The sequence below is a fragment of the Microcebus murinus genome, chromosome 10, assembly GCF_040939455.1.
Source record: "Microcebus murinus isolate Inina chromosome 10, M.murinus_Inina_mat1.0, whole genome shotgun sequence".
NCBI classification, from domain to species: domain Eukaryota; kingdom Metazoa; phylum Chordata; class Mammalia; order Primates; family Cheirogaleidae; genus Microcebus; species Microcebus murinus.
The window spans coordinates 8,440,529-8,465,286 of NC_134113.1; the positions used below are offsets into that span (position 1 = coordinate 8,440,529).

Sequence of the window (24,758 nt, forward strand, 5' to 3'; positions counted from 1 at the left end):
CAAACACGTGACAAGACAAGATAGATAAAATTGAGGCCCAAATTCAAATGCTGAATTTCTGAGAGCTTTTTGGTGTGGAGCAGGGAGAGAGAAAAGGGGAAAAAATGTAAACAATCAACGAGCAAATTAAAATGGCAGAATAAAATAGGAAACCACAATAGTAAATGCTTAGCAGCCAAACACATTTATTAGTCTTTTTTCTTTTTTTTTTCCAGGAACCCAAAAATATTTTGTAGTTATAATGTAAGCAACTGAGTTGCACATAATACAATCATATCTTTCCAAAATAAAATAAAATAAAAAACTAAACAAAAACAAAAATAAGCTGTTTAAAAGCCCAAAAAAACCTTCAGAAAACTCTTATATATGCATTACATCATCTCTCAGTTTTAATGAAATGACGACGACTTAATTTCTTATTACTCAACCTGTCACAATCCAATAAAACACCACCCTTTAGTTTTTTTTTTTGTTTGTTTTTGATAATTTTTTTTTTGAAATCCAGCATGAGAAATACAGTACCTGCTATGGCAAAAAATACACATAAAATGCAATTTTTCAGCTTATTTGTACATTAGTAGAGTTTAACATTTTATTGTTTGTTTTTTTAAGTGAACCAGTGATTTTTAAGTACCACTATACTAAAAAAGTAAAATAAAATATAGAAAAGGGGGGCCCAGCCTGCCATGCAAGTGCACCTCTAAAGTGCCTAGTTTCTGTGTCCATGTAAAACCAGTAATATGAGGAGCAATTTCAACATATGGGAGTTTGATTAAACCTCTATGTTAAAAAAAAAAAAAAAGACAATGCCATATCCTCTCTTTTCTCCCCACAAGCATCCTCAAATCCCATCATCCACTTTCTCTATTGCCCATCAGAAGAGAGAAAAGAAAGCCATCAAAATAATATTGTAAAAGCTATTTCAAGTATAAGAAAAACAAAACACTTATAGGTAACTTGCAGAGAGCATCAATCTGTGCAGCTAATCAGTCATTTTTACAGGTTTTGTTTCTGCTGACAGTGTTTCGGATGAGAGGATCTTTGCTGTACCTTCCTGTTACCTGTTTGTGTGCAAAGTTGGAAAGCTGCCTTTAAAAATCCAGCCTCTTTTTGATGCCCTTTTCTGCACCTTCTGTTTATAGGGGGCAAGGAGAGACGTGAAGGGAGGAGAAAAGGAGGAAGGGAACCACGTGTCACAAATAATTAAAATGGTACTTTTCTACCTCTCCTCCTCTGCCACACGCCCAGGTCCTCTTGGTTCTCTAAGAAGTGACTCCCATTCTTCATTGTTTCCTGATTTGGTAGGTTGTATTTTACTATGTAAACATAGCCCCCTAGGATTATGGAACCCAAAGCAGCATTTATATCTCCATCTAAATGGAGAAAGATAAAATAGTCCAGAAACCTCTCCTCAGGTTGCTTTTGTTGTTTGTTTTTGGTTATGCAAAACAGGGATGGGGTGGGGTCGGCACAGAGTTATAAGCAAATAGTGGAGAGTTAGGAGTGGGCACAGTTGAGCTGTTGCATCTGCTTTTTAATTTCCTCCCAGAAGGGTTTTTTGTTTTTTTTAAAACCTGTTAAAAATGTTCCTGCACCTAAGTCACACTGAGATTAAGGCCAAGGGTGCAGAATCTTGTGCACGTGTCTCTGTGAGCACATTCTTGGTGCATGCACCATTTTTGATGTCTTCTGTGAGATCACTGCATACACTTTGGTCACCTGTGTGCAAAGGGTGGTGGTGGGGGGAGTGTCCCAGGAAAGAAGTGCAGAGATCAGCAAAGCCCTTTGGGAGCATCATATAAGGGATATAACGGCAGGCCGAACCCACAAGGATCAAAGGAAGGAGGCTGATAGAGAAAGGGCCTCCAGATAAACAAGAGAAATAAAATTCCAAGGCCGACAGTGCCCAAATCAGAAGGTGGGTGGATAATATGCATGCACTTATAATCAAGCTTCTTCCCTCAAAGGAAGTCGTCACTATACAAGATCAGTGAAATCTAACTGAAAAAAGGCTTCTTGACGGATAGAGTTTATCTTAAAAACGGGAGGAAGGGGGGTGTTTGTGAAGAAACTATCTGAAACGATCCATTCCAACCCTGCCTTATGGGTGCCCAAATGTAGGCGAGCAGTAGCTGACAGAGCCACACAAGCAGCATTTGTTAAACGTATTTCACTCCACTTAAAGTCGTATCAGCTTTAAGCCTCATGGAGGGAGGAAGATGTGAGGATGCATGTGACTCTCAGGGTGGTTTGCACATCTCCCTAGACAAGTATCCTTCCAAGTAAGAAATCAGTACATTTCCAGAGCATCACAAAACGACAAGGCTATGAATTTTACAGCGCAAATTGAAATGCCAGGGACTAAATCCCTTTGTGAACTACAGAATGATACTCAGTTACTCAAGGGCTGTGTGTGTGTGTGTTTGAACCAAGAAAGGCTGAGAGCTCAAAGTCTTTTGTAGAAAACACTCTGGAGTCCCTAGAGTAGATGGATCTTCTGGAAGAGAGAAATCCAGACACTCCCTACCCTGGAACTAGAATGCTGGAATAGGTGGTGTCTGTTTAAGACAGGGCATCACGGCGTGGAAGGCAATGGAGAGAACACCCCACCACCACAAATGCAAACCCACTCCCCTGACCTGCTCTGCTTTTTTATTCATAAACATCAAAGAATAAGATCTGAAACCTCTGATGGCTTAAAAAAATGGAAAATGTTATATTTTAAGATTACTTTCACAGCAAAAAAAACCCCAAAAAACAGTTTTTAAAGTTATCTTGCTATTTACACATTCATATTTGAAAAAGGATAATCCACTGATGTCAGAAAGGAGTGAAGGGTTTACACTGCTGGGGGAATGTACCTCGAGGTATTGTTTTGTGAGAGATAGTTGAAACGTCAGGATTTTATTTATTTTTTTTGTTTTGTTTTTTTGTTTAAAGGCAATCTAACAGATTGGAACCCTGATAAGATCATGCCCGTGCAGCTGAGCACAGGCACAAGGAGACTGTGATCAAGTCTGTTACTTGTTACAGTACTGTGAACATCAACAACAAAAACTGCTGCATGGAAAACACTGAATACAGGCAGAACAATCTCTTGCTTACGATACTGTAGGTTGTAAATAATGCCTGGACCAGAGCAATGCAGGTGCCATGATTTATCACAGGCGAGATCAACAAAGGAATTCTGTTAGGACAAAGAACAGGCTGCATGCAAGGTCTCCCCTGTCCACGCACCTCCCAGCTAACTGGCTTGAACCAGCAGAGGGAGGGATGGTGGATGGGGAAGAGAAGCCTTTTTTGCCTGCCAAGCAACAGCCCTCTTCCCGAGAGAGCAGGAGAGTTTCCTTATAATGAAGAGTAAATTCACTTAAAAATTATTAAAAAGGAAGAAAGAAAACTTAAAAAGGAGAGAAAGGAAGAGTTTTTGAAATTGACCTAAAGATTAACTGTAAGGTCAGCACGAGTGAGGCATGGTTTCCTGAGCTTGAAAGTGTTCTAATTCAGGAAAGGATGAGTACTTTTTTCCAGAGAACATTGGAGCCTTTGGAGTCCCACTGTTGCACTGGAGTAACACTGCACGGCTAGGGCCCAGAATCCTGCACCACACGGGTGACAGGAACTGCAGGCCCTCTGGAATTTTCCTGGCCATCAGACCTGCCATCAAAGGCGGCAAGAGGACATGGAGGTCTCTTTCCACCTCACACTGCCGACCTGACCGCATCTTCTCTCGCTCCCCCTCCCTTCCAGGACACGGGGACACCATGGACACAGAAACTGGAGAACAAGGATGCAAAGCTACTCCCTTCCCCTTGCTGCCCTCTCCTCCCCCCCTTTTGCAGAATGCATAGTTACAATCCACGTTACAAAATAAAGAAGCAATGATGACCACATATGGGACTTTTTTTTCCCCCCAAAAAAGAAAAAATCCAACAACCTCTTCTTAAATTCAGTATCAAAATTCACATTTGCATAACAATACATTTCAAGGCCATCAGAGAGGAATGAGAGTGAAGCACAGAAAGCTGCAGCATCGCTCCTGCCTTTGTCTTCCTGAATGAAGCTGAAGGAATCGTTTTCCTCTTTGGGGGAGTTCTGAGGAATTATGGAAATGGCCCTTAGCATTTGCTTGATATTTCTTTAGAAGATAGGGAGTCCGGAGAAGAGGTGGAGTTGTTTAAAACAAACATAAAAACAAATGAAGAGACACTGCAGATTTCTATGTTTAACTATAACAGTTCTGAAGAAATAAAATATGATTTCAGATTTTTCTCTTTTCTTTCTCAAATACTTCAATCTTAACTTTTTCAAACCCTTTTCATTGTGTGTAATACCCTGTTCACATAAACAGCAACACGATGTGACTTTCATTTGGGAAAATAATGGCCTTCTTGGGACACAGACAGGGAGGATAAAAATGCACTGCCCACTCTGCATAGGGCAGAAGCTAGAAGACGCCTTCTTTACGTGCATTAACGTGTCAAACACCACCAGATTCCAATTCTCCAGTGCTTACAGAAAAACAAAAAATAAAACAGCCACAGCCACACACACGCGTACAAAGAAAACTAGGTGATGCAGATGTGTAAATTCAACCTGCACTCTTGGACTAACCTGGGTCTCTGTCATTTGTGCACCATCACCCACCTGTCCCTTCTCCCAAGTCCCAGACTCTCTTCCACACAACTCTACACTGTGCAATAGTGATGCTAATGAAAATTCAACAGCTGCCCCTGGGACTTCCAGGAGAAACTCTGACTTCCCTAAAGACTACGCTGACTTCTTTTTGTTAGGATCCCAATGGACAGCCTCATCCTAAAACAGACGGTCTCTGTACTCACAAAGGCACATTCAGAAATACTAAAGTAATTCCTCAGACAAAAGTAAAAAGGGGGGAGGGTGGTGTTTTAAACACATTTATTCTAACTTAATCCCAAAATTTCTGGCAAGAAGTGTCATGCTAAAATGCATCACTTGGTGAGAAACTCTACTACCTTTAAAAGGTATGTAACTTCTTAAAAGGTTCCTATAGGTTTTGTTTTGCATAAATACCCCCCCTTTCATTTTTGGTGAGCACCCTTAGTATACACTCCCTACTCCCTTCCTCTCTGTAAAGCTCTGCCCTGGGGTGGGCTGGAAGGCTGCTCCATTTTGCTCCCAGTCATCTTTCACGCCCACCACTCTGGGAGCTGTGCACACATTTCAGTAGCCTAAGGAGAAGGAATGCCAGGTTCTGGAGAGGTCCAGGAAGCCAGGGTAGGAGAAGAGCAAGAAAAGACTTTGGTACAACAGTACCATAAGCCACCTTAACAACTTCCTTTTGGTGCTCACCATGAGCAGTAAAGAGTAATTTCCTTTTTTTGAAAAAACAATCCCAACTTACTGATATGAGCTAGAAATGGGTCAATTATAATTGGGAATTTATTTGCAAAGCAAAGATATATAGCTTGCAAACTAAGATGAGGTACAAAGGGCCTGAGGAAAATACTATTACATTTTTACTTAAAACAGAACCCTTCTTGCCTTTTTATCTGACCTTTCCTCTCCCATGAATGTAACAAGCCTTGGTTACAAGGGACTGAGCTTTGCAGAGACCCTTTGGTCAGGGTAGTACCATCTTTACTGGTATTCAGTTTCTTGGTAACAACAAATTCAGGTGTAAAGTCAACTAAAAGGGGAACTTTAAATTCTGTGAGGCAAATGCTGGCAGTTTCTGCAACTTTTGTTACACCTTTCTGGGTGGCAGTAGTAGGTTATGACAAGAGACTGACAGCTTAAAAACTATTCAAATGTTAGGAATACTTCATCATCACTCAGGATCCAGTCCGAGTGAACTCACGCATGCGGGTGGTGTGGATGCTGGGCTGGGGGCAGCTCTCCACTCCCCGACCTGTGATCCCCTACACCATCTCGCGGGTGTTCATGGCCTCTTTCTTTGGCAGCACAGAGGGGACAGGGAGGTGCTGTGGGCAGGTTAGGGAGGATCCACGTTCAATTTTCATTAAGGTATTACCATGTTCATAGATTCTAGGAGTTGATATTTATTTCAGATCTAAAGAATGTGATACCACCACCCCCTTTGTCAAATTTAAGGTCAAGAAGAAAACACTATCACTGACAAATGGGAACCAGCTCTGAAAATGCACACACCTTTGGCACTGGCCATAAACCTACAGACCGTATTAGAAGATGTGCACAAACTCTGGAAATGCAGATAATGTTCTGTTTTCTTACAGATCGATGATGTACTTGACAGCATTCTGTACATTTGCCTGTTTCTAGACTATAGGGACACCCTGTATTCGCAGAGAAGGAAGCAAAGTGGATACATCCTGGCATGAAGCAGGGGCGAGGGCACCCTGTTTTCTGACTGATACCGAGGTCTAAAGATTGACAATTTACTGTACACACACGGGCTAGAACATTTTCATGTGCACTATCGCATGTAGCCTTAGTTGTACATTTACAGGAGGAAAAACACAATGAAAGAACAAGATTTCTTTTTGCAATAACACTAAGGATTATAGTTAACGCACAGACATGAAGTGTGACAGAACTTGGCAAAAACACTGGAGAAGAAAGTCTGATTTTTTTTTTAACGAGCTAAAAATTTATTTCTACTCTTAAAGACCTTCTATATACTTAAAGTAAAATTAAAAAAAACTCCTTGAAACCCAAAACAATAACCTACAAAACTTTGTATGTTGAATTTTAACTCTGAGGATGAGGAAGGACCTTTTCTACATAAAGACCCAATTGTTCCCTAATCTTAGAGAGATGGCTATTACAGCCAAGACTGCTGAAAACATCCTGTTTACAATGCAGGGAAAAACAGACTTGGCTTAAGCATTTTGCTAAAATGCAGACATTTTCATTCTGTTTAAGAGTCAAGATGGTAGAATACAAAAAATAAAATTAAAAAGTACACAGCATCTGAGGTCGAAATGGAATCTGGCTGTTAACCCTACAAAACTGCTCTCCCCCCCCAAAAAAAAAAGTGGTGAAAAGTGAGAGTGACTATTTGCAATAAGTTAACAGCCCATGAACTTTTTACTTTCTATTAGATATATGCATTCATAAAGGTGCTTCCAAATTCTTAGGCAGGAATTTCTTTTCCTTTCTTTTTTTCCCCTTGCATACCATATATACCACATTCAACTGTAAGAGTTTGGAAGAACCAATTGCTAACTTATGCTACATTCATGTCAGAAGAGGTGGGGAAATTCTTAGAACAGGAGCCATAGTTATAGAATATTAAGCTACTATAAATAAAACTAACTGAATGGCAATAAATGGATAATGTTGATTTACTGGGGGACAGTGATGAAAGAATTTGGTTTGGAACCTTAATTTGCAGCATTGCTAAGTTAACTCCTATGAATGTTGTAAATGGAAAATTTCAAGGGTTAAGGCCTGAGGGATCAGAGATGTTACATGGGCCATGCATTTCTTCACAGTGTCTCGGACATCCGAATTTTTTTAAACACCTCGGAGCCAGGTCACGGCATTGGTTCTAACTCACAGTAGAGGTCCCTCCATGACTGATGGGAGACATCTCTTCCTTACTAGTGCTTCTCTTTTTTTTGGTCACTCATGTGGTAGACATAAACCAAGTCTGTGATGTTTAAGAGATGCACACACCTCCAGCCACCAGTAAGCAAGTGTTTAAAAAACCAAAATTTAAACTAGTGAAAAGTGGAAACTTAAACTTATATGACCAATACATTTTAAAAATAAATCTACGCAATGAGGGTGGTGACCAGCAAGCCTCTGTACGTATCCAGAATGTGGTGAAAGAGAAGACACTCCCACTGAACTTTGCAAGTGTATTGAAGCCACCTAACCTCTCAGTGGACATGGCTCTTGCCAAAGAATACCATGGAAAGAAAAGAGCTTCTCTGTTTCATGACATCCTCACCATATCTTGTTCTTAGGTCACTGCCAACCAACAAAACAAAGCTTCCAGCAAGGTGACAAAAAAAAAAAAAAGGGAAAAGGGGCAGGGAGAAGGGGAGAAGACAAAAGAGGACACTAGTGGAAAAATAGGAACCTCTTTCTATTGGCCCAACACAGAGGCTTTCCCAATCACTGTAGGTGTCACCATTACAAACCTGGAGAAGTCAGTGTGCAGGAAGGGAGGGCACACACACCAGGAGGGAGCTTGGCATTCCACGATATGGAGACATAAAAGCATATTTAACTTCCTTGATTTCTGCTTATTTATTTTAAATTTACCCCACCGTCTTTGGGGCCTGTCCAGAACCACTCCAGTTTCTTTCATGGGCAAGCATCTTAACATCTGTGGAGTGACTGGGCCGCGAACACATGCACGCACGCGGCCCCTGCTTAGGATGTCTGGGTGTATGTACGAAGGCACTAAAGCGGTTTTAGAGAAATTGCAGGCAGCAACCCCACCCACTCCCTTTACCTGTCGAGCTGGAGTTTCTTTCCCACTGGGAAGCTTAATGTTTAAAAGAAGCTGTGGTCACGCTTGGGAATCCTGACCCCTGGCCCCAGGAGGGAATACAAAAGGAGAATTCAACATCACCCAAAACTGAAAGGAAACACTCCACATCTCTGGCTGAGGGATGGGGATGATTAAGCAGCAGATCTTCAAAACAGCAATTAAAACGAGCACAACAGTAACTGGGAGCTAAAAAAGTAAAATCACTTGTTCCTTATTAGATTCTTCTATATTTTCTCCTCCTCCCGTAACAAATGGAGGTAAGACAGACATTCTTCATTAATAGAACAGTCCATAGATAATTTTCCTCTAGTAATGCCTATATTTAAAATTTGTTCCAAAAATTATTAACCTATATTTCCTAACTCTTTACATAGATTCTCAGCAATCCAACCGTACTATTTTACAGATTAGACTTACTCTTTTTTAAGCCGTTGTTTCTTTCTTCCTATCTTTTGTTGCTGGGGTTGGGGGACAGGGAGAAGGGTTCCTTTAAAAAAATAAAAATCACTAGGGGAGATTTCAGTTCAGTTTTAAATGGAAAGGAACAAAGTGATGGCATTCCCATTTATATACACCAAACACTCTCCCATTAAACTACACACAATTTCAAATGAATCCATGATAGAGCTCTTATAAAGCTTAAGCCTTCTCCCATATTTGTAAGATAATGAATTTACCAGTTGCTGCTAAATTGATAATTTTTAAAAAATATTTCTTTCTATGTGTTTTAAAATGTGTGATCCCCAGTATGACAATAACGTTTGGAGACTTCTTTTTACATTTTTTTTAAGTAAAAATTGTTTAAACTTTTTGAAGTTTCAGGAACTTGTAAAAGTTTATTAACAGGAAAGAAACAGCCGTCTATCTAGGATAAGATACGGTTAAATAAACCATCTTCAAAAACTGGCTTCCTACCCTAGAATTCCTGAGAATGCTTGCAAATTTTAAAGCAGGAAAATAAATGTTAAAAACAGAAACAAAAAAAAAACACTGTTAAATGCTCCCAGAGTTAGTCTTCATCTAAAATATATATTTATATGTATATATATACGCATTTTTTGGTCTTTTTTTTTTAAGTTTTTAGTTTTTTTCCCTTTAAGCTTATGATGGAAGAACATTTTAGCTTCTCATGTTTATTTTTACATATTTCAAATCCCTCATTATGTCTTGTAAACAAGAGGGGCTCTAGCACCCGGCTTTCACCGTAGTATCGTAAGGAACTCAACTAACCCATAGTGCAGGTCAAGGAACCAACAGGCAGGAGGAGAGGAGGCGAGGCAGGACACAGCAGTGAGCCAAGAGAGGCAGTGGACAGAGTCACCACCGGCTCGCAGGAGCCTTGGGACGTGCTCCTGGCCCAGGGACACTAAGATTTCGCCTTCTGTAGATGTCTGAACACAAGCTGCTCTTCACCTGGCAGTCACCACACACGACAGGGCTCTGCTCCACACAGAGAGCAGTCACGGGGCTGGAAGGAGACACTGTGTACGGGCAGCAGGAGACACTGTGTACAGGGGCACGGTGGTGATGAAAACTGGAGAGCAGGAGAGGGCACGCGCAGTTTTCAACAAGGCATCCAAGGGGCCAGGCCAGCGCTGCAGACTCAAGTGTGACCACATGCCCGCCACGGGCTCATACAGACTCATATGCCTGAGCACTCACTTGAGTCATGCCTGTCAATCTCTTTAGAGGCTAGGTTTATAAATCAACAGGGTAAGCTAAGAGGACTACAGAAGTTCCCATTCTTTGTCTCACAAAACCACTTAAATGCAAATAGTATGCTTTTGCCTTTTCCTATACACACCCCCCCACCCTCCTACACACAGACACAAGCTAAAAGTCAAACACATGAGGCATTGTATCCTTCACTGAAGATGCTAAAGAAAGAAAAACTCCCTTGTCCTCAATAGCAGCAAGTTATGGAGGACAGTAGAGGTCTACTCCCACCAAGGGTTGGAATGGGCAGGTATTTGCTGGTACAAAATGTCGGCACTTCATGTTAAACAGTATGATGCAGACTGGGATGTCCACACAAGTGCTAGCACGTTACCGGCACGCATCCCCCTCCCCCCGCCCGCCATCCGCTTTGCACCCCCCTTCGGGTCTGCTGTAACTCTCTTCACAATAAGCAGTTTGATACATTTGGATTCCAACATAAGTACATACATGTTGGTGATAACTGTGGATTAAACGTTGCCCCTTGTTCGGCCCAGAGTACTACTATACTGATGCTTAAAAAAAAAAAAAGTCTTTAAATACCGAAATAAAAAAGCAACATTACAAGGGGGTGGGGGGAATAGGTCAAAACCAAAAAAAAAAAAAAGGTGCAATACTTAAAAGTCTTTGCTAAGTTATATCTGCCTAAGCAAAACCACATACACAGGAAATACACAACACAGAGAAACGAAAGGAAACGCTTGAAGTACACACTGGTTTAAGAACATTCGTTAAGTAAACGTTTCTGTCAGTGATGGCCTGGTGCTGTCGCACACCACGGCCTGGCACAGGTAACGCTCAGCGGGACAGGAGCAGAGGGAGTAGCTGCGTGTGCTTTCAGGAGGCTGCTCGCAACTTTGTTTTCTGTTTTCACAGAATGAAAAAGAGAACCAATAGAAATACTTAATTCAGCATTAACTAATGTTCTGATGAATTTCTCATACCTGATCATACAGGAAAGAGGGAACACAGTTTTTCTGCTCTTGAGACATCACATAATTATAATGAAAACTATCTTTTGTTCCCATTCAGACTAATGAAAAGGCCTGCATGAAACTTAACAGGTATTCAAATGTGCCTCATGGCCATTCACTTTAAAAAAAAAAAAAAAGCAGAAACAAACACACAGTTGCTCTAACAGGTACCTCCTGCTCTCCTTTTTTTTTGGACTTGGCAGTGCTCCACTCTACTGCTAGGTCAAGAGAGAAGCTAGAGAAACCTCACACTCAGGCTAATGGAAAGGAGCTCTCTGCTTTCATCATTAAAAAGCACTCTGTTCATCTTTTTTTTTTTCTTTTTTGAGACAGGGTCTTGCTCTGTTACCTGGGCTGGAGGGCAGTGGTGTCATCATAGGTCACTGCAACCTCGAACTCCTGGGCTCAAGCGATCGTCCTGCCTCAGCCTCCCGAGTAGCTGGGACCACAGGTGCATGCCACCACGTCCAACTAATTACACTGTTCATCTTAATGCAGCCCAACGGAGTTGCTGTAGTAGCAGTGGCTCTCCGTGCTTGTGTGTTCTCATAGTTTAAAAAATAAAAATAAAAAGCAGATGGGCCGGCCAGCCAGCCTGCGGACTGTCAGCAATGCAGCTTTCTGAGAAACCAGGGTGGGGGAGGAGGAGGGGCAGGACACAGGCACACAGAGACAGAGAAGGATGCACGCAAATGCACATGAACACACGTGCACACACACACCAGAACAAGCATGCCTGGGCGGTTACATGTGCCAGAACACACTGGTATTTATCAACCAGCCAATCACAAATTTTTTCCTTTTTTTTTTTTTTTAGGTTTTTTGTATTTTTGTTTTTAAAGTGAGGCTCCGTCAAGTCTTCCCTCCCCCCTCCCCCAACAATTCTTTTGAATTTCCCTCCCTCCCAAACATGGTAGACCTAAGGACGGAAACACACCCAGTGCAAACAAAGTTAAAAAGCTATTTTTTCAGTATATATGTTTCTTAGCAACAACTTCCATATAACATGAAAAAAGTGAAAAACTAGAAACTAATTTTTTTAATTTTTTTGTGTTTAAATTTAAATGGTATGTGTACTTGCTTCACATTGTCTTTCTAGGTTGGCGTTCATGATTCAAGTATTTCAAGAGTGATATGTTCTCTTTTTGGATTCATATTCCAAACGAAAAAACTGAAGTTATAAGGGAGGCAACTATGTGCTCAGACAGTCTGTCAATGACCCACCTTTTTTTCTCTCTCCGTTTTCTTTTTTCCTTTTAAAAATGTATTTATTGCAAGTTGAAAAAAAAAACGAAAAGGTCAAGTTAGTGCTGCTGCTGTTCCAAAAAAGGTCACGAGGTCAGAGTTGAAAGTTCTAAGTTCAGATTGAATCCGACCCTCCTCCCAGAAGGTCACCAGGTAGTAAAGGAGCAGGGCTGCCCATCCTGTGGGGATCTTCCACCGCCGGGACTCCCCACAAGCTAGAAGAATAGTTTGGGGGCCCCCACAACGAAGCGCTGGCAAGATCGGCCCCGCTGCTGCCACCAGCACTGCTGCTCCACTGCCCGAGCCCAGTGGACCCACCGAAAAGATTCAGAGCAGGTCCGACGGGATCTGACTGGTTCTGGCCGGTCTCCAGCGATTGCCACCCTGCAGCTGGCGCGCTCGGGGTTGCTGCAGGTGTAGGGGGCTGAGCTTGTGCCAGAAAGCGGCTGACTTCATCATCGGTGGCAAACTCAGCCAGGATGGTAGTGTTTCCCAACACACACCTGCAAAAAGGAGTGAGAAAGAACAACGGATCTGAGGAACGTCCTAGAGCACACACAAGGAACAAGTACTCTCGGTCCTTGCCATTCAGAGCGTGGTCCTGTGACTAGAAGCTTCCATATCCCTGGGTACTTTTTAGTCCAGAGTCAGAGGCCCTACCCAAAGCCTACGGGATCAGAACCTGTATTTCACCCAGGTGACTGAGAAATACCGATTCAAAACAAGGTATCAATAAAGCTCCAGATATCCAACGACTACTAGAGAATAGTCGTATTATGTGTATTAATGTCCCTTGGCGTATGAAAGTTGTTGTTCTAAACATCTCAGCTATCAAGAAAAGAGTGTGAGAGAAAGAAAGTGAGAGAGAGAGAAAGAGAGGGAGGGAGGGAGGGAGGGAAAGATGAATAGGTGGAATACCCAGGATTTTTAGACCAGTGAAATGACTCTGTATGATATTATAATGGTGGACACATGCCATTAGACACTTGTCCAAGCCCACAGAATATAAAATACCAAGAGTGAACTCTGATGTAAACTACAGATTCTGGGTGATAATGACGTGTTCAGCAACTGTGACAAATGCAGCACTCTGGTGGAGGATGCTGATAATGGGTAGGCCATGCATGTGTGCCGGCAGGAGCCATATGGGAAATCTCGGTACCTTCCTCACAATTTTGCTGTGAACCTAAAACTGCTTTAAAAATAAAGTCTTAAAAAAAAAAAAAAGAAAAAAAGAAAGGGAAAATGCGGTATCTTTTTTCCTTCCATGGGAGGTAAAGGATCACACCCAGAGCATGATGGAGACCAGGCTCAGACACCTGGTAGTGCCGCTCTGTGTCAGGGACCGCACTTGCTGCCTGAGCCTCACCACTACGTGCTTGCTGTGTGTGTCACTTTCTGGCACCGCATCTGCAGCCAAAGGCAGTCAGCTCTTTTCTGTCCATTAGTTTGACAGTGGCAGGGAGAGGGAGGGTTAAAGTCTGATCCAGTTCCACTTACGTCAAGCAAAGATTCTACTACTGACCAAGACCACAGTATTTATCTTCCTCTGCAAAGAGGCCACAGGAAGCAGCTAGATTCTATTATGAAAAATGACAGCACTTACAATGTTTCACATTTTCATAAATACTGGCTTTGTTTTATGGTACTTAAAATTTACCATTTTAGAAATTATTTACATTTGGAATTTTGGTTATCAGCCTATGATATACACAGGACCATCTAAGCTTAGCTAGAGAAGACATGATACCACAGTACCTCAGACTTGCAAATGAATACGCAATGGTGCCATTCATTTTTGTGCATGCTCTTGTGCATCTTTAATTAGGCAGGTGCCAAATACTCACAGGTACATCTCCAGGCATGTCTGTCTGAGTAGGTGTAGGATGGAATACTCACATGTGCAGTGCAGTTTGGGCCTTGGCTGCCTCCTGTTTGGTGCTGTATCGAATCAGGGCAGTGCCCTGGGTTAGATTCAGATGGAATGTCAGCAGTGGGCCATGCTGCATGCAGATCGTTCTCAAGGTTGACCCATCAATCTAAGGAGCAACGACATTCATGAGATAAAAACTGAAGGTGGGACTATAGGTGCTTGCCACAATGCCTGGCTAATTTTTCTATTTTTAGTAGAGACGGGATCTTGTTCTTGCTCAGGCTGGCTGAGGCAGGAGGACTGTTGAGCTTAGGAGTTTGAAGTTGCAGTGAGCTACCATGATGCCACTGCACCCTACCCAGCGGGTGACAGGCAAGACTTTGTCTCGGGGGTGGGGGAAGGAGGTGGGATGGGAAAGGCAAACTTTAAGATATTCAAAGCACTGGGTGAGATGCAGTGTACCCATTTTGCAAATAAAAATGTTTGCATAAATATAGCTCGAACAAAAAGCATGTAATTCAACTTGTGGTCTATTTCCTTTAAGAGGTAAATGAGTGTGTATTGATCTGTAGAGCTTTAAAAAAGGCAGAAATGAGATGGTATCCAAGTAAGAATTTAAGTTAACATAAAAAGTTCTTAGCATCATTACTAATGTATTATTCTTCTACCTCTCCAAGTTAATCTCACAAAGAGGTTATGAGAAGAACAGAAATAAGAAAAGCACTGCTAGACATCGGATCATTTAAGATGTTGCCAGCTGCTCTAGTTCACAGCCTATACCAACACTGCCTCACGCCTGCTTTGACCACCTTGAGGTGGGACTATTTACACCTGCTTCCCAAAGGCTGTACTTGTCCTCCCTGGTTAGATCCTCACCACTTCAGATATTCAGTGATCTCCCTACCTATGAGTTGGATCAACAAATCTGTTCACTCTCATTAATTTATTTTGCATCAAGATCTTAAATAAGTTTATTTAAGCTGCCCAATCCAACATTTCATTTCTTTGGAAGATAAACGCATTACTAACAGAACTGACTTAAATGTTATGCTATTGGCAGCAGTGGTGGAAACCCTGCAGGATGAAAACTGGCAGTTTCTCCATAGCTACATGGAGAAATGATAGCCATAGAAAATATAGAAACCGCTCTTAACATTGTTTTGTAAGTAACAATACTGACTACATAACTATGTCAGTAGAGAGACCACGCCACAAGAGACTTTCAGGATAGATGTCCTCTATATAAATTTTAGGTGATGAAAAGTAAACTTATCCAGGTACAACAGGTCCCTCTTATCCTCAGAGGACACATTCTAAGACCCACAGTGGATGCCTGAAACCGTGGATAGTATCAAGCCCTATACATACTTATGATAAAGTTTACTTTATAAATTAGGCACAGTAAGAGATCAAAATAGAGTAATTATAACTATATACTACAATAAAAGTTATGTGAATGTGGTCTCTCTCAACATATGTTAATATTTTCAGACTGTGGTTGACTGTGGGTAACTGAAACCTTGGATAAGGGGAGGACTACTAAATCAAGATTTGCTCTTAGAACCTTTTAAGCTATGACTGGGACCACCACATTGCTTGGCAATTCTTAGAAAAAATGAGGCATGCATAGTTCTGAGGATGGTCATATAAGATTCTTTATGCTTCAGTCAGCTATTAGCTAAATAAATAACCTGAAACTTTTAGCTGAGTTGATTAGACATGGAGAGTAAGCACTGACCCATACCTTTCCTCGTGTAACTGCTTTTCCCAACATGTACCTTGAAATATGAGTCCTGTAATTTACACCTCACAAATGGGTTCCCCGGGCAAATAAATTTAGAAGATGTATTTCTCCACAGAGAATGATAATATACATTAGTATATTTAAGGGTCTAAGAAGTCTCATAGTGAGGAAACCTGCTTAGTTTTATCTAACCAACTACGCATTTCAAACATATTAAGCGAAAGACCTCATAATAGCTCATGGGAATACTCTGGACCATGTCGGCGTAATAAAGTGTGCGTGAATCCATGTACGAATTAAATGCTAGACAATGCATCTTATGTGTCAAAAAGGAGGAAGCATAATTGATTCCTTTTAAGAAGGTGCTGTAAAGGTTGTACTGTTAAGTCAAGATGAAGGTAATGGGCTAAGTTTTGATGGGCTCATTTAACCGTAGTCAAGTGCTCAACAGGATGCTGAGCAAATGTGTCAGTTATCGAGCAACCAAGGACAAAGTGAGGGTGGCTTGATGCAAAAGAAAACCCACCACTGGAAAAACCACCCAGAGAGCAGGTTCTGATGAGAGCAAATTAATAATACCACCTACATACGACGAGGACAACAGATGGAATATCAAAAGCATCCGCATGGCATTTATAAGCTATGAAATTGACTGATTCCTTCTACTGCAGAGATGGACAGTTAATTTTTTATAATGCATGGTAACGGTTAATATGGCACCTCAGGTCTTGTTGGACAACTAACATAGAAATAGGTAACTTTTTTGTGTGTGGTTAAAAAAATAAATCCCTCTCCCACTAGATGTTCCAGATTATCACAGATGTATCTATACAGAAAATTATCTCTGCTATGCAGAAATCACCAAATACTATTACCCGACTTTCAGTTTTATAAACTTCCTGTGTTAACATCACCTTGACGGCAGGCATAAAGCTCAGTGGTCAGCACCGCCCCCATCAGCTGTGGGCTATGGACTTTGGGTGGAGAGACGAGCCTCCTCAAGGAGGTAGGACCTCTTTGCAGAGACCAGGAAACGAATGAGCTTTCGTATCTGCCAACCTCCCGCATCTCTTGAGTTTCTCCCTCTCTTAATACCTATCCAGAAAGCCACGAGAAAGCACGATTACCTGCGGAGTGAGATTGTGAAGAACTAGCCAGTAACTAGGACGAACCGAACCACCATCACTCCAGGTAGAGGCTGAAAGCAACCAGAAAAAGGATCAGGAAGAGTAACAAAAAATTCAAGAAAGCCATGAGGGAGAAACATTTTCCTGTAGCCCACATGTTTCTACTCCTCTTTTACAAAATAGTCTCTCTTTTTTACTAGTCTCTGACCTTCTTTTTCTCTTCTACTGGTCCTCGACTCCTGTGTACTCTTCTGCCTTATTTGCAAGAAAATATTTTCTTCCCAGTGTCTCACTCTGCTATTTGTCATTTTTACTCTATGTGTCCCTGGGGAGTTCTTGGGTCCCTCTATCTTATTCTGGCTACAACTTACACTCAAGAGATCCTTTTTCCTCTACCAGACACCCATGCTTTCCTCTTTTGTAAAGATCTCTTCCTGTCTTTACCACTGTGTTGACAGAATGGACGAAGGACCACGCTCCTTAGGCAGATCCTCCTCACCTGAGGCAAGCCGTGAGTCCTGTGTCCCCCACCCCCTGACTGATCGGGGTGCTGTGCTGCTCCAGGGAGATGATGGTTTGGGGTTGGTCAGACCGGGAGGTGGGCGGGGCAGCGGTGTAGTGTTCCTGGAGGAGATATGGTTTTTCCACATCTTGTTGGAGAGATGAGTGGGGTTGTGTCCTATGGGATCTGGGGACCATGTTGATTTGTAATCAGGGAACTTTGCTATAAGAAGAGAAAATTAAAGAAGAAATAAGGTTAGATGGGTCACTTTTGTTGACAAATACACATGAATTTTGTCTACACACACATAAATACATACATACTTATATTCTAAAAAGTACATATTTTAAGAACAGCAATATAAAAATACCATTGTTCTTTGACCTTGTTGAATATAAAATTTTAAGTGACTATTGGCTCTGAAATGATATTATATGAATATTAAATGATATCATATGAATAAGATAATAACATCTTATATTAGTTAATAAGATAACTAATTCTATACTACTTTCTCAGCTAAAACAACTTGAGAGGGAAGACAAATTCAAGGAGCAAGTACTGTTAAAGACATCGGGCTTATATACATAGTTAGAATGTGAAGCCTAGCAGAACTAAAGCATTCTATAAATATTCACTGACTCAATGAAAAGTACATTAGAAAATTACACTTTTCTTGTGCCTGGATTCAGCATATCAGATAACAACATTCAAACAGATTTTTACAAAACAATCAACAAATATTCACTAAAGGCTTATTATGTATAAGGCACTAAATCAGCGCTGTGGGTTATATAAACAGTTATTCCCCAAGAACCTCTAGTTCAGATGGGAAGACAGAACAGATGAACAACAGAACTGGTAACCACGGCAACATCATATATGTTCAGTATACAAGGGAGAAAAAGAATGCTGAGCTGTCAACAAAGGCTTTGCAAAGGCAGGTCTTGAAGGATTTACACAAACGGATGGGCTCCTACAAACAGGAAAATGTAAACCACGGTTCAACACAAACTCCTCCTGTATCAAGTACGTCCTTCAATTTTGGTTGAACATTTCACAGGGGGAGAGAGGTGACGGAGGTCACAAAGGGAGGCTGGAGGCCGATTAAGATGCTAGCAGGAGTCTCTGCAGAGGAATCAGCATGGAGTATTTAAACTAGTGTGACAGCAAATGGAATGGAATAGGAGGAGTGGAGATGAGCAACATGAGAGCAGAATAAACCACTCGGGGGACACCATCACTGTCTGGATCCATGGAGGGAGGGGGAGAAGAGAGAGGGAGAAAATACCGGGAATCTGTGACTGGGTGATACTTGGGACATCGTGAAGAAAGATAAAGAGCTGAGGAAAGACAATTTGGGGAAGGAGGAAGTCTAAGTTCAGTTTTAGACAAGTCTGAGGTAATTTCTGGTTCATATCTCAGGTGAACGTCCAATTTTGGGGAAAACATACATAGTTCAACCTGAGGTATGGGCATTTATGGGAGAGTAAAAGTTAAGTGGAAGTAATTTTTTACATGTAAAAGTCCTGTAGAAGTGTCATGCAGGGTGGTGGTTAGAAACATGGCAAACTGAGACACCTCCTTCACACAGCTGCGCAGACTGGAGGCAAACCCTATCAGCTCTGTGTCTCGGTTTCTTTATTTAAAAAATGAGGATGACGGCAGGGCCACCTCACAGCCTTCGGTGAAGGTAAAGTAAGATTCATGCTGAAGGTTTAGCATGCCTGTCCTGTAGGAGCAGTCCATAAACCGTATATGACTGTTGTTCTACTCATATGACACAGAGGTGGAAAGAAAAAGACGACTATTTGCAGACCATAAGCCTGTACAGGCGTCTTAGCTTTATGTGCTCTTGCCTGGACAAAGCATAGAAGTCTTAGTGACTTTAATGGCTTATGGTCCAACTTTTGTAAAACCAAGGTGCCAATTACTAATGATTTGTCTACCAATCTATAAGGCACTGTGCTAAGTGAGTGACTTCCAAGCCTTTATTATATCCATTAACTTTTTCATTCCCTACTGTCTTTCAAAAAAACATGAGGAACATAACAAATGTTGGGAAAATTAACTGGGGTCCTCTTTTTTCCTATGACCATCTATCCTTAGTCTTTGTCCGTGTGCAAGGATTTTTAGAGGAAAAACAAGCTGTAACTGGCTGCCTTAGGAATAGCAACTTGGACTTACACTGGTTCTTCCCAAGGGCTTTGATTTCTTCCTAGGATGGTTAGAAGAGTAGTGTTTGTGTCATCGGGATATGACCTCGGCCCTCTGAACACCCCGAGCTCCCAGCGATTATGTCACCCATCAGCCTCTTCCCAAAGCTGAATATGCTTCATCCTCCCTATGAGACTAGAAGCTCCTCGAAGGCACGACAGACACAAAAGGTGTGCTTCCACCTACGTGGACCTGTGTTGCCCAACTTCTGTAAAAGTATTCCTTAAGAAATAAATGCCGGTTTTCTTTGTAACAGAGAACCTGAGGCAAAGTGCTACCCTAAGGGAAACAAACAGGTCACACTCGTACCTGAAGTGCTATGAACGTTGGTAAAGGAGTTGTCAGAGGCACTGTAGGGCCAGGCACCAGGTGAAGGCAGCGAGGTGTTGAGGGAAGAATTAGACCCTTGGGATGATAAATGAAGAAGAAGAAGAAAATACTGAAGATAAATGGCAGTATAACCAATGAAACCTTGAGAGTATTTTATTTAAACTTTGATAGAAGGGAGAACAAGCTATGTCTAAAAAACATAAACATGAAAAGCAGTATTCTTATATTTTAGGGTTAAATTATTAGATACCAGCAAGTACGGATGGAGCCACAGACGGGTAACTATGGAAACGCCAGGTACGGAAGGCACGCGGGGAGTGCCAGCGCTTACCTGTGGTGTTCTCCCGCAGCAGCTGGTGGTCAGTATCGACAATGGGAGATGTGGCTGTGCCCCCCAGCACACTTCCTGGGGTGACATAGGGGTCGGATTCAGGGTCAATATTTTGGATACCTTTCCATGGCACTCCTGGTTGGAATTCTGAGACAAGGAGAACAAATATTAGAGGTTGTTTTTTAAAAAAAAAAAAGATAAAATAATTTTTATTTTTGAGACAGAGTCTGTGTTGCCTGTGTTGTAAACTTTTTAAAGCTTTAAAATCTATTTTTAAAGCTATGAGATAGAATTAATAAACTTTTTTTTTTTTTTGAGACAGTCTCACTCTGTTGCCCAGGCAACCTCAAACTCCTGGACTCAAGCGATTCTCTTGCCTTAGCCTCTCGCGAGTAGCTGGGACTATAGGCATGCGCCACCATGCCTGGCTAATTTTTCCTATATATTTTTAGTTGACCAATTAATTTCTTTCTATTTTTAGTAAAGATGGGGTCTTGCTCTTGCTCAGGATGGTTTCGAACTCCTGACCTTGAGCGATCTGCCAGCCTTGGCCTCCCAGAGTGCTAGGATTATAGGCGTGAGCCACCACGCCCAGCTGATAAAATAATTTTTTGATACAAGAAATGGGTCTGTGAAAAGTCTACATACTGAATCTATTGTCTCTTAGATTTTCATCATGAAATTAAAAAGAAAAAATCAGCCTGAACTTATATTCTTGTCAAGAGCACCTCTGCGGCATCACATGTGCCGGTCAGTCTGAGGGAGTGAACTGGATGCCACAGCTCATCAAGGCCTGCCCTGTCGAGCTCCTAAGGGAATTTACCCTGTAGGCAGAGAAATAGGAGTGAGGACTCTGGTGCTCACAAGAACCGTCCAGGTATCTAGGCCAAGAACTGAGAGGAAACTTAGGCTGGAGATCAGTGACTTCTCCCATTTTTCTCACTGGATATTGGGCCGAACACATAAAACATAATATAAATGACCACTGACTGCTACATGGAACATCCAGGGAAAAGCAGCAGGAATAACTTAGCGTAGCAGCAGAGACCCTAGACAGTACGTGAGAGCTTATAATTTTTTACTTGTCAATTTAAATCTATGAGATAAAATTAATAAACTTTTTTTTTTTTTTTGAGCCAGAGTCTCACTCTGTTGCCCAGGCTAGAGTGCCGTGGTGTCAGCCGAGCTCACAGCAACTTCAAACTCCTGGGCTCAAGCGATCGTTCTGCCTCAGCCTCTCAAGTAGCTGGGACTACAGGCATGCACCACCATGCCCGGCTAATTTTTTCTATATATTTTTAGTTGGCCAATTAATTTCTTTCTACTTTTAGTAGAGATAGGGGTCTCACTCTTGCTCAGGCTGGTTTTGAACTCCTGACCTTGAGCGATCCTCCTGCCTTGGCCTCCCAGAGTGCTAGGATTACAGGCGTGAGCCACCATGCTCAGCCAGAATTAATAAACTTTTGTTTTCCTAATCATGATGAGAAAGAGCAACATATATTATATATGAACAATATGCATTATATGATGCTACTTTAATAAAATCAAATTATATATATATATTCATGTCATAAATATACACGTACAGAAAGAGGTCCAGAAGGACATATATTTATGGAGTCACTGACTTTTATTTTTGCTTTATTAAATTTTTTAATTTTTCTACAACGAAAATAGATTATGTTTAAAAGAGAGAGAGAGAAAGAGGCTGGGCGCCGTGGCTCACGCCTGTAATCCTAGCACTCTGGGAGGCCAAGGCGGGCGGATTGCTTGAGGTCAGGAGTTCGAAACCAGCCTGAGCAAGAGCAAGACCCCGTCTCTAGTATAAATTGAGAGAAATTAATTGGTCAACTAATATATATAGAAAAAACTAGTGGGGCATGGTGGCGCATGCCTGTAGTCCCAGCTACTCGGGAGGCTGAGGCAGGAGGATCGCTTGAGCCCAGGAGTTTGAGGTTGCTGTGAGCTAGGTTGACGCCACGGCACTCACTCTAGCCTGGGCAACAAAGCGAGACTCTGTCTCAAAAAAAAAAAAAAAAAAAAAAACAAACATAAAAGAGAGAGAGAGAAAAAAAAATTAACAAATAATCTCCTTGCACTCACTACTGCAACTCACTACTGCACTCACTACTGGAACAGAACTGATAATAAATAATTGCTGAAGAATTAGTAATAAACCAATTCAAAAGATACTTCAAAAGCATCTATGTTACAAGGAATTCTAAGCATGGGATACGTGCCAAGTCCCAGCCACAATGTCACTTTCTTTTAACCCTAGATTTCCCATCTAATGAAAATTTTCTATCTTTCCCACAGTATGTATCTTCCCATAGCACGTGCGTTTGCTTTTATCAGACAATAATTACGGAATGAAAAATGAAAACAAGTGCCTTAGTGAAGTAGGTCACAAAAGCAGTATGTTCAGAACCTGAAATCAACAATTAAAAAACAAATGCTATCATAGAAAAAGAATTTCCCGAACAATACCTGGAGGCCAACTGGCATTGCTGGATTTACTTCCGATTTTATTTGTCGGTGGAGATTTGGCAGGTAACCAGCTATCACCAGCAGGACCCGTATGGCCACCCAGTGTGTCCCCTGGGATGATATCAAACTGGTTGTATGGTGACCCTCCCCGGGTCTTACCAGGGGCCACTATAGCGCCTGAGAAGAGAGGAAATTAATTCATCTAAAGTAACTCCTAGGAACAGAATTTATCTTTTTTATTCAGAAGAACTCAACAAACACAGTATTCTGAAGCTTATGGAATAAAAAGAGTACTAGAATGAGGCTGCACTTGGGACTTAGGATATAATTAATAAGCAATGTGACCATGATCAATTCATTTCACCTCTCTCAGCCTCTCACTTAGGCACACAGGACTGCTCTCGTTCTTAAACATTCCTTCCAGCTGTAAAATTTCAGTCTTATGAAATTAATGGAATGTTTACAAACTATGAATCCTACCATCATCCCCATGGTTTCCATGCTAATGACTTAAGAGTGAGAAATGGGAAAAACACTAAACAATTTGCAGCACAAATGAAGGTTTTAACTAAATTTCTACTGATGCTACCCACCCAAGTTCTTAAGGGCTGATCAGGCTTAGATTAGCTGGAAGCAGCAGTATAAACAGAGACACTCCACTGGAGAGAAAAGCATCTGCAATTGCTTTAAATTCCAAGGCAATGAGATGGAATTCCCGCCTAGGGTCTCTGCCAGCACAAGGCCGGCAGTGAACTCTGCTGCTCTGAGATCCGCAGCCTCACACACGAAGAACAGCAGATCCTTTGTAACCACTTTCCCGAGAGCATTTCAGTGGTTTTGCTTGTGCCCCCTTTGTGCATTTTTATGCTATAAGGCGGGAAAAAAATTAAAAGCTTAGAATTCCCTTCAACTAACAAAAAAATGTGTTTTAAATAAAATTTTAGGTGTCTGTGAGGTACCATTATACTTATTTTTTTCAAATGAATTTTACATGCTGTATTGTGTCACTCAATCTATTCTTAGGATGCTGCTTGTGAACAGATAACATTATTGCCGGGGCGATGCAGCCTAACAGGAGTATTATCAAAACTATCTCCATGCTCAGCTAAGAGAACATTTGCTTTTCTGGAGCCACTGACAGAAAGTTGGCTCAGGAGCACATTACAGTGAAGTAGTGGAAAATGAAAAGCTCAATTATCTTGGGGATTGCTAAGGAAATGAGGAAAACATGATCTATAAACTCTAAAAGGCAAGTGGATATTGTACCTTCAAGATAGCCTCTCATGTGTCATTTTGTATTTATTATCACGCACCTATCATGTCTTTGGGAACATGAATCATCAGCCTAAGAAAGCCATAAAAGTGCCCAAAGCTATAGGTGATACTGGGCTTGGATTATTCAGTCCATAAACAGATTTTATGATTTCAATAAATCATTCTTGACTTTGTGCCATGAAGTCAAATGATAGTGCTTAGGGCTATCAGGCAGGGAGCCTCATGAGGCCACCTCACCAGCCTCCTGGATGGGCTACTGAAGAGTGCTTCGTACAGGAAACCTGAAAGGCTTCAGACCGAACGACTCGGCTAAGGCCTGCCAGGGAGCTGCAGCAGAACAGACAGATACCTATTTATACTCGGTTCTCATGCATACAGCTGAGTCCAAGTGAATTCCCATCAAATGAAGCAAACATCGAAACAAAGGCTGAAGGAAGGTTCTGAGACCTTTTATCTGTTTTACAGGGAAA

At 41.6% G+C, this 24,758-nt stretch overlaps 1 protein-coding gene across 7 annotated transcripts in view; it reads right to left on the bottom strand.

The window, feature by feature from the left end:
* Positions 1 to 160: 160 nt before the first annotated feature.
* The window catches only part of TNRC6B (trinucleotide repeat containing adaptor 6B), a 249,037-nt gene continuing 224,439 nt past the window's right edge, over positions 161 to 24,758 (bottom strand). For 6 of the 7 annotated variants that reach the window (XM_012741670.2, XM_012741666.2, XM_076006973.1 and 3 more), the window contains 7 exons: positions 23,014 to 23,190; positions 20,527 to 20,673; positions 20,175 to 20,270; positions 17,646 to 17,870; positions 17,147 to 17,217; positions 14,302 to 14,441; positions 161 to 12,905 (listed from right to left, as the gene is read on the bottom strand). In XM_012741670.2, the coding sequence (XP_012597124.1) occupies positions 12,518 to 12,905; positions 14,302 to 14,441; positions 17,147 to 17,217; positions 17,646 to 17,870; positions 20,175 to 20,270; positions 20,527 to 20,673; positions 23,014 to 23,190 (1,244 nt within the window). In that variant the 3' untranslated portion in view covers positions 161 to 12,517. The remainder of the gene's footprint in view (positions 12,906 to 14,301; positions 14,442 to 17,146; positions 17,218 to 17,645; positions 17,871 to 20,174; positions 20,271 to 20,526; positions 20,674 to 23,013; positions 23,191 to 24,758) is intronic. The other variant, XM_012741671.2, reaches the window with a different exon arrangement.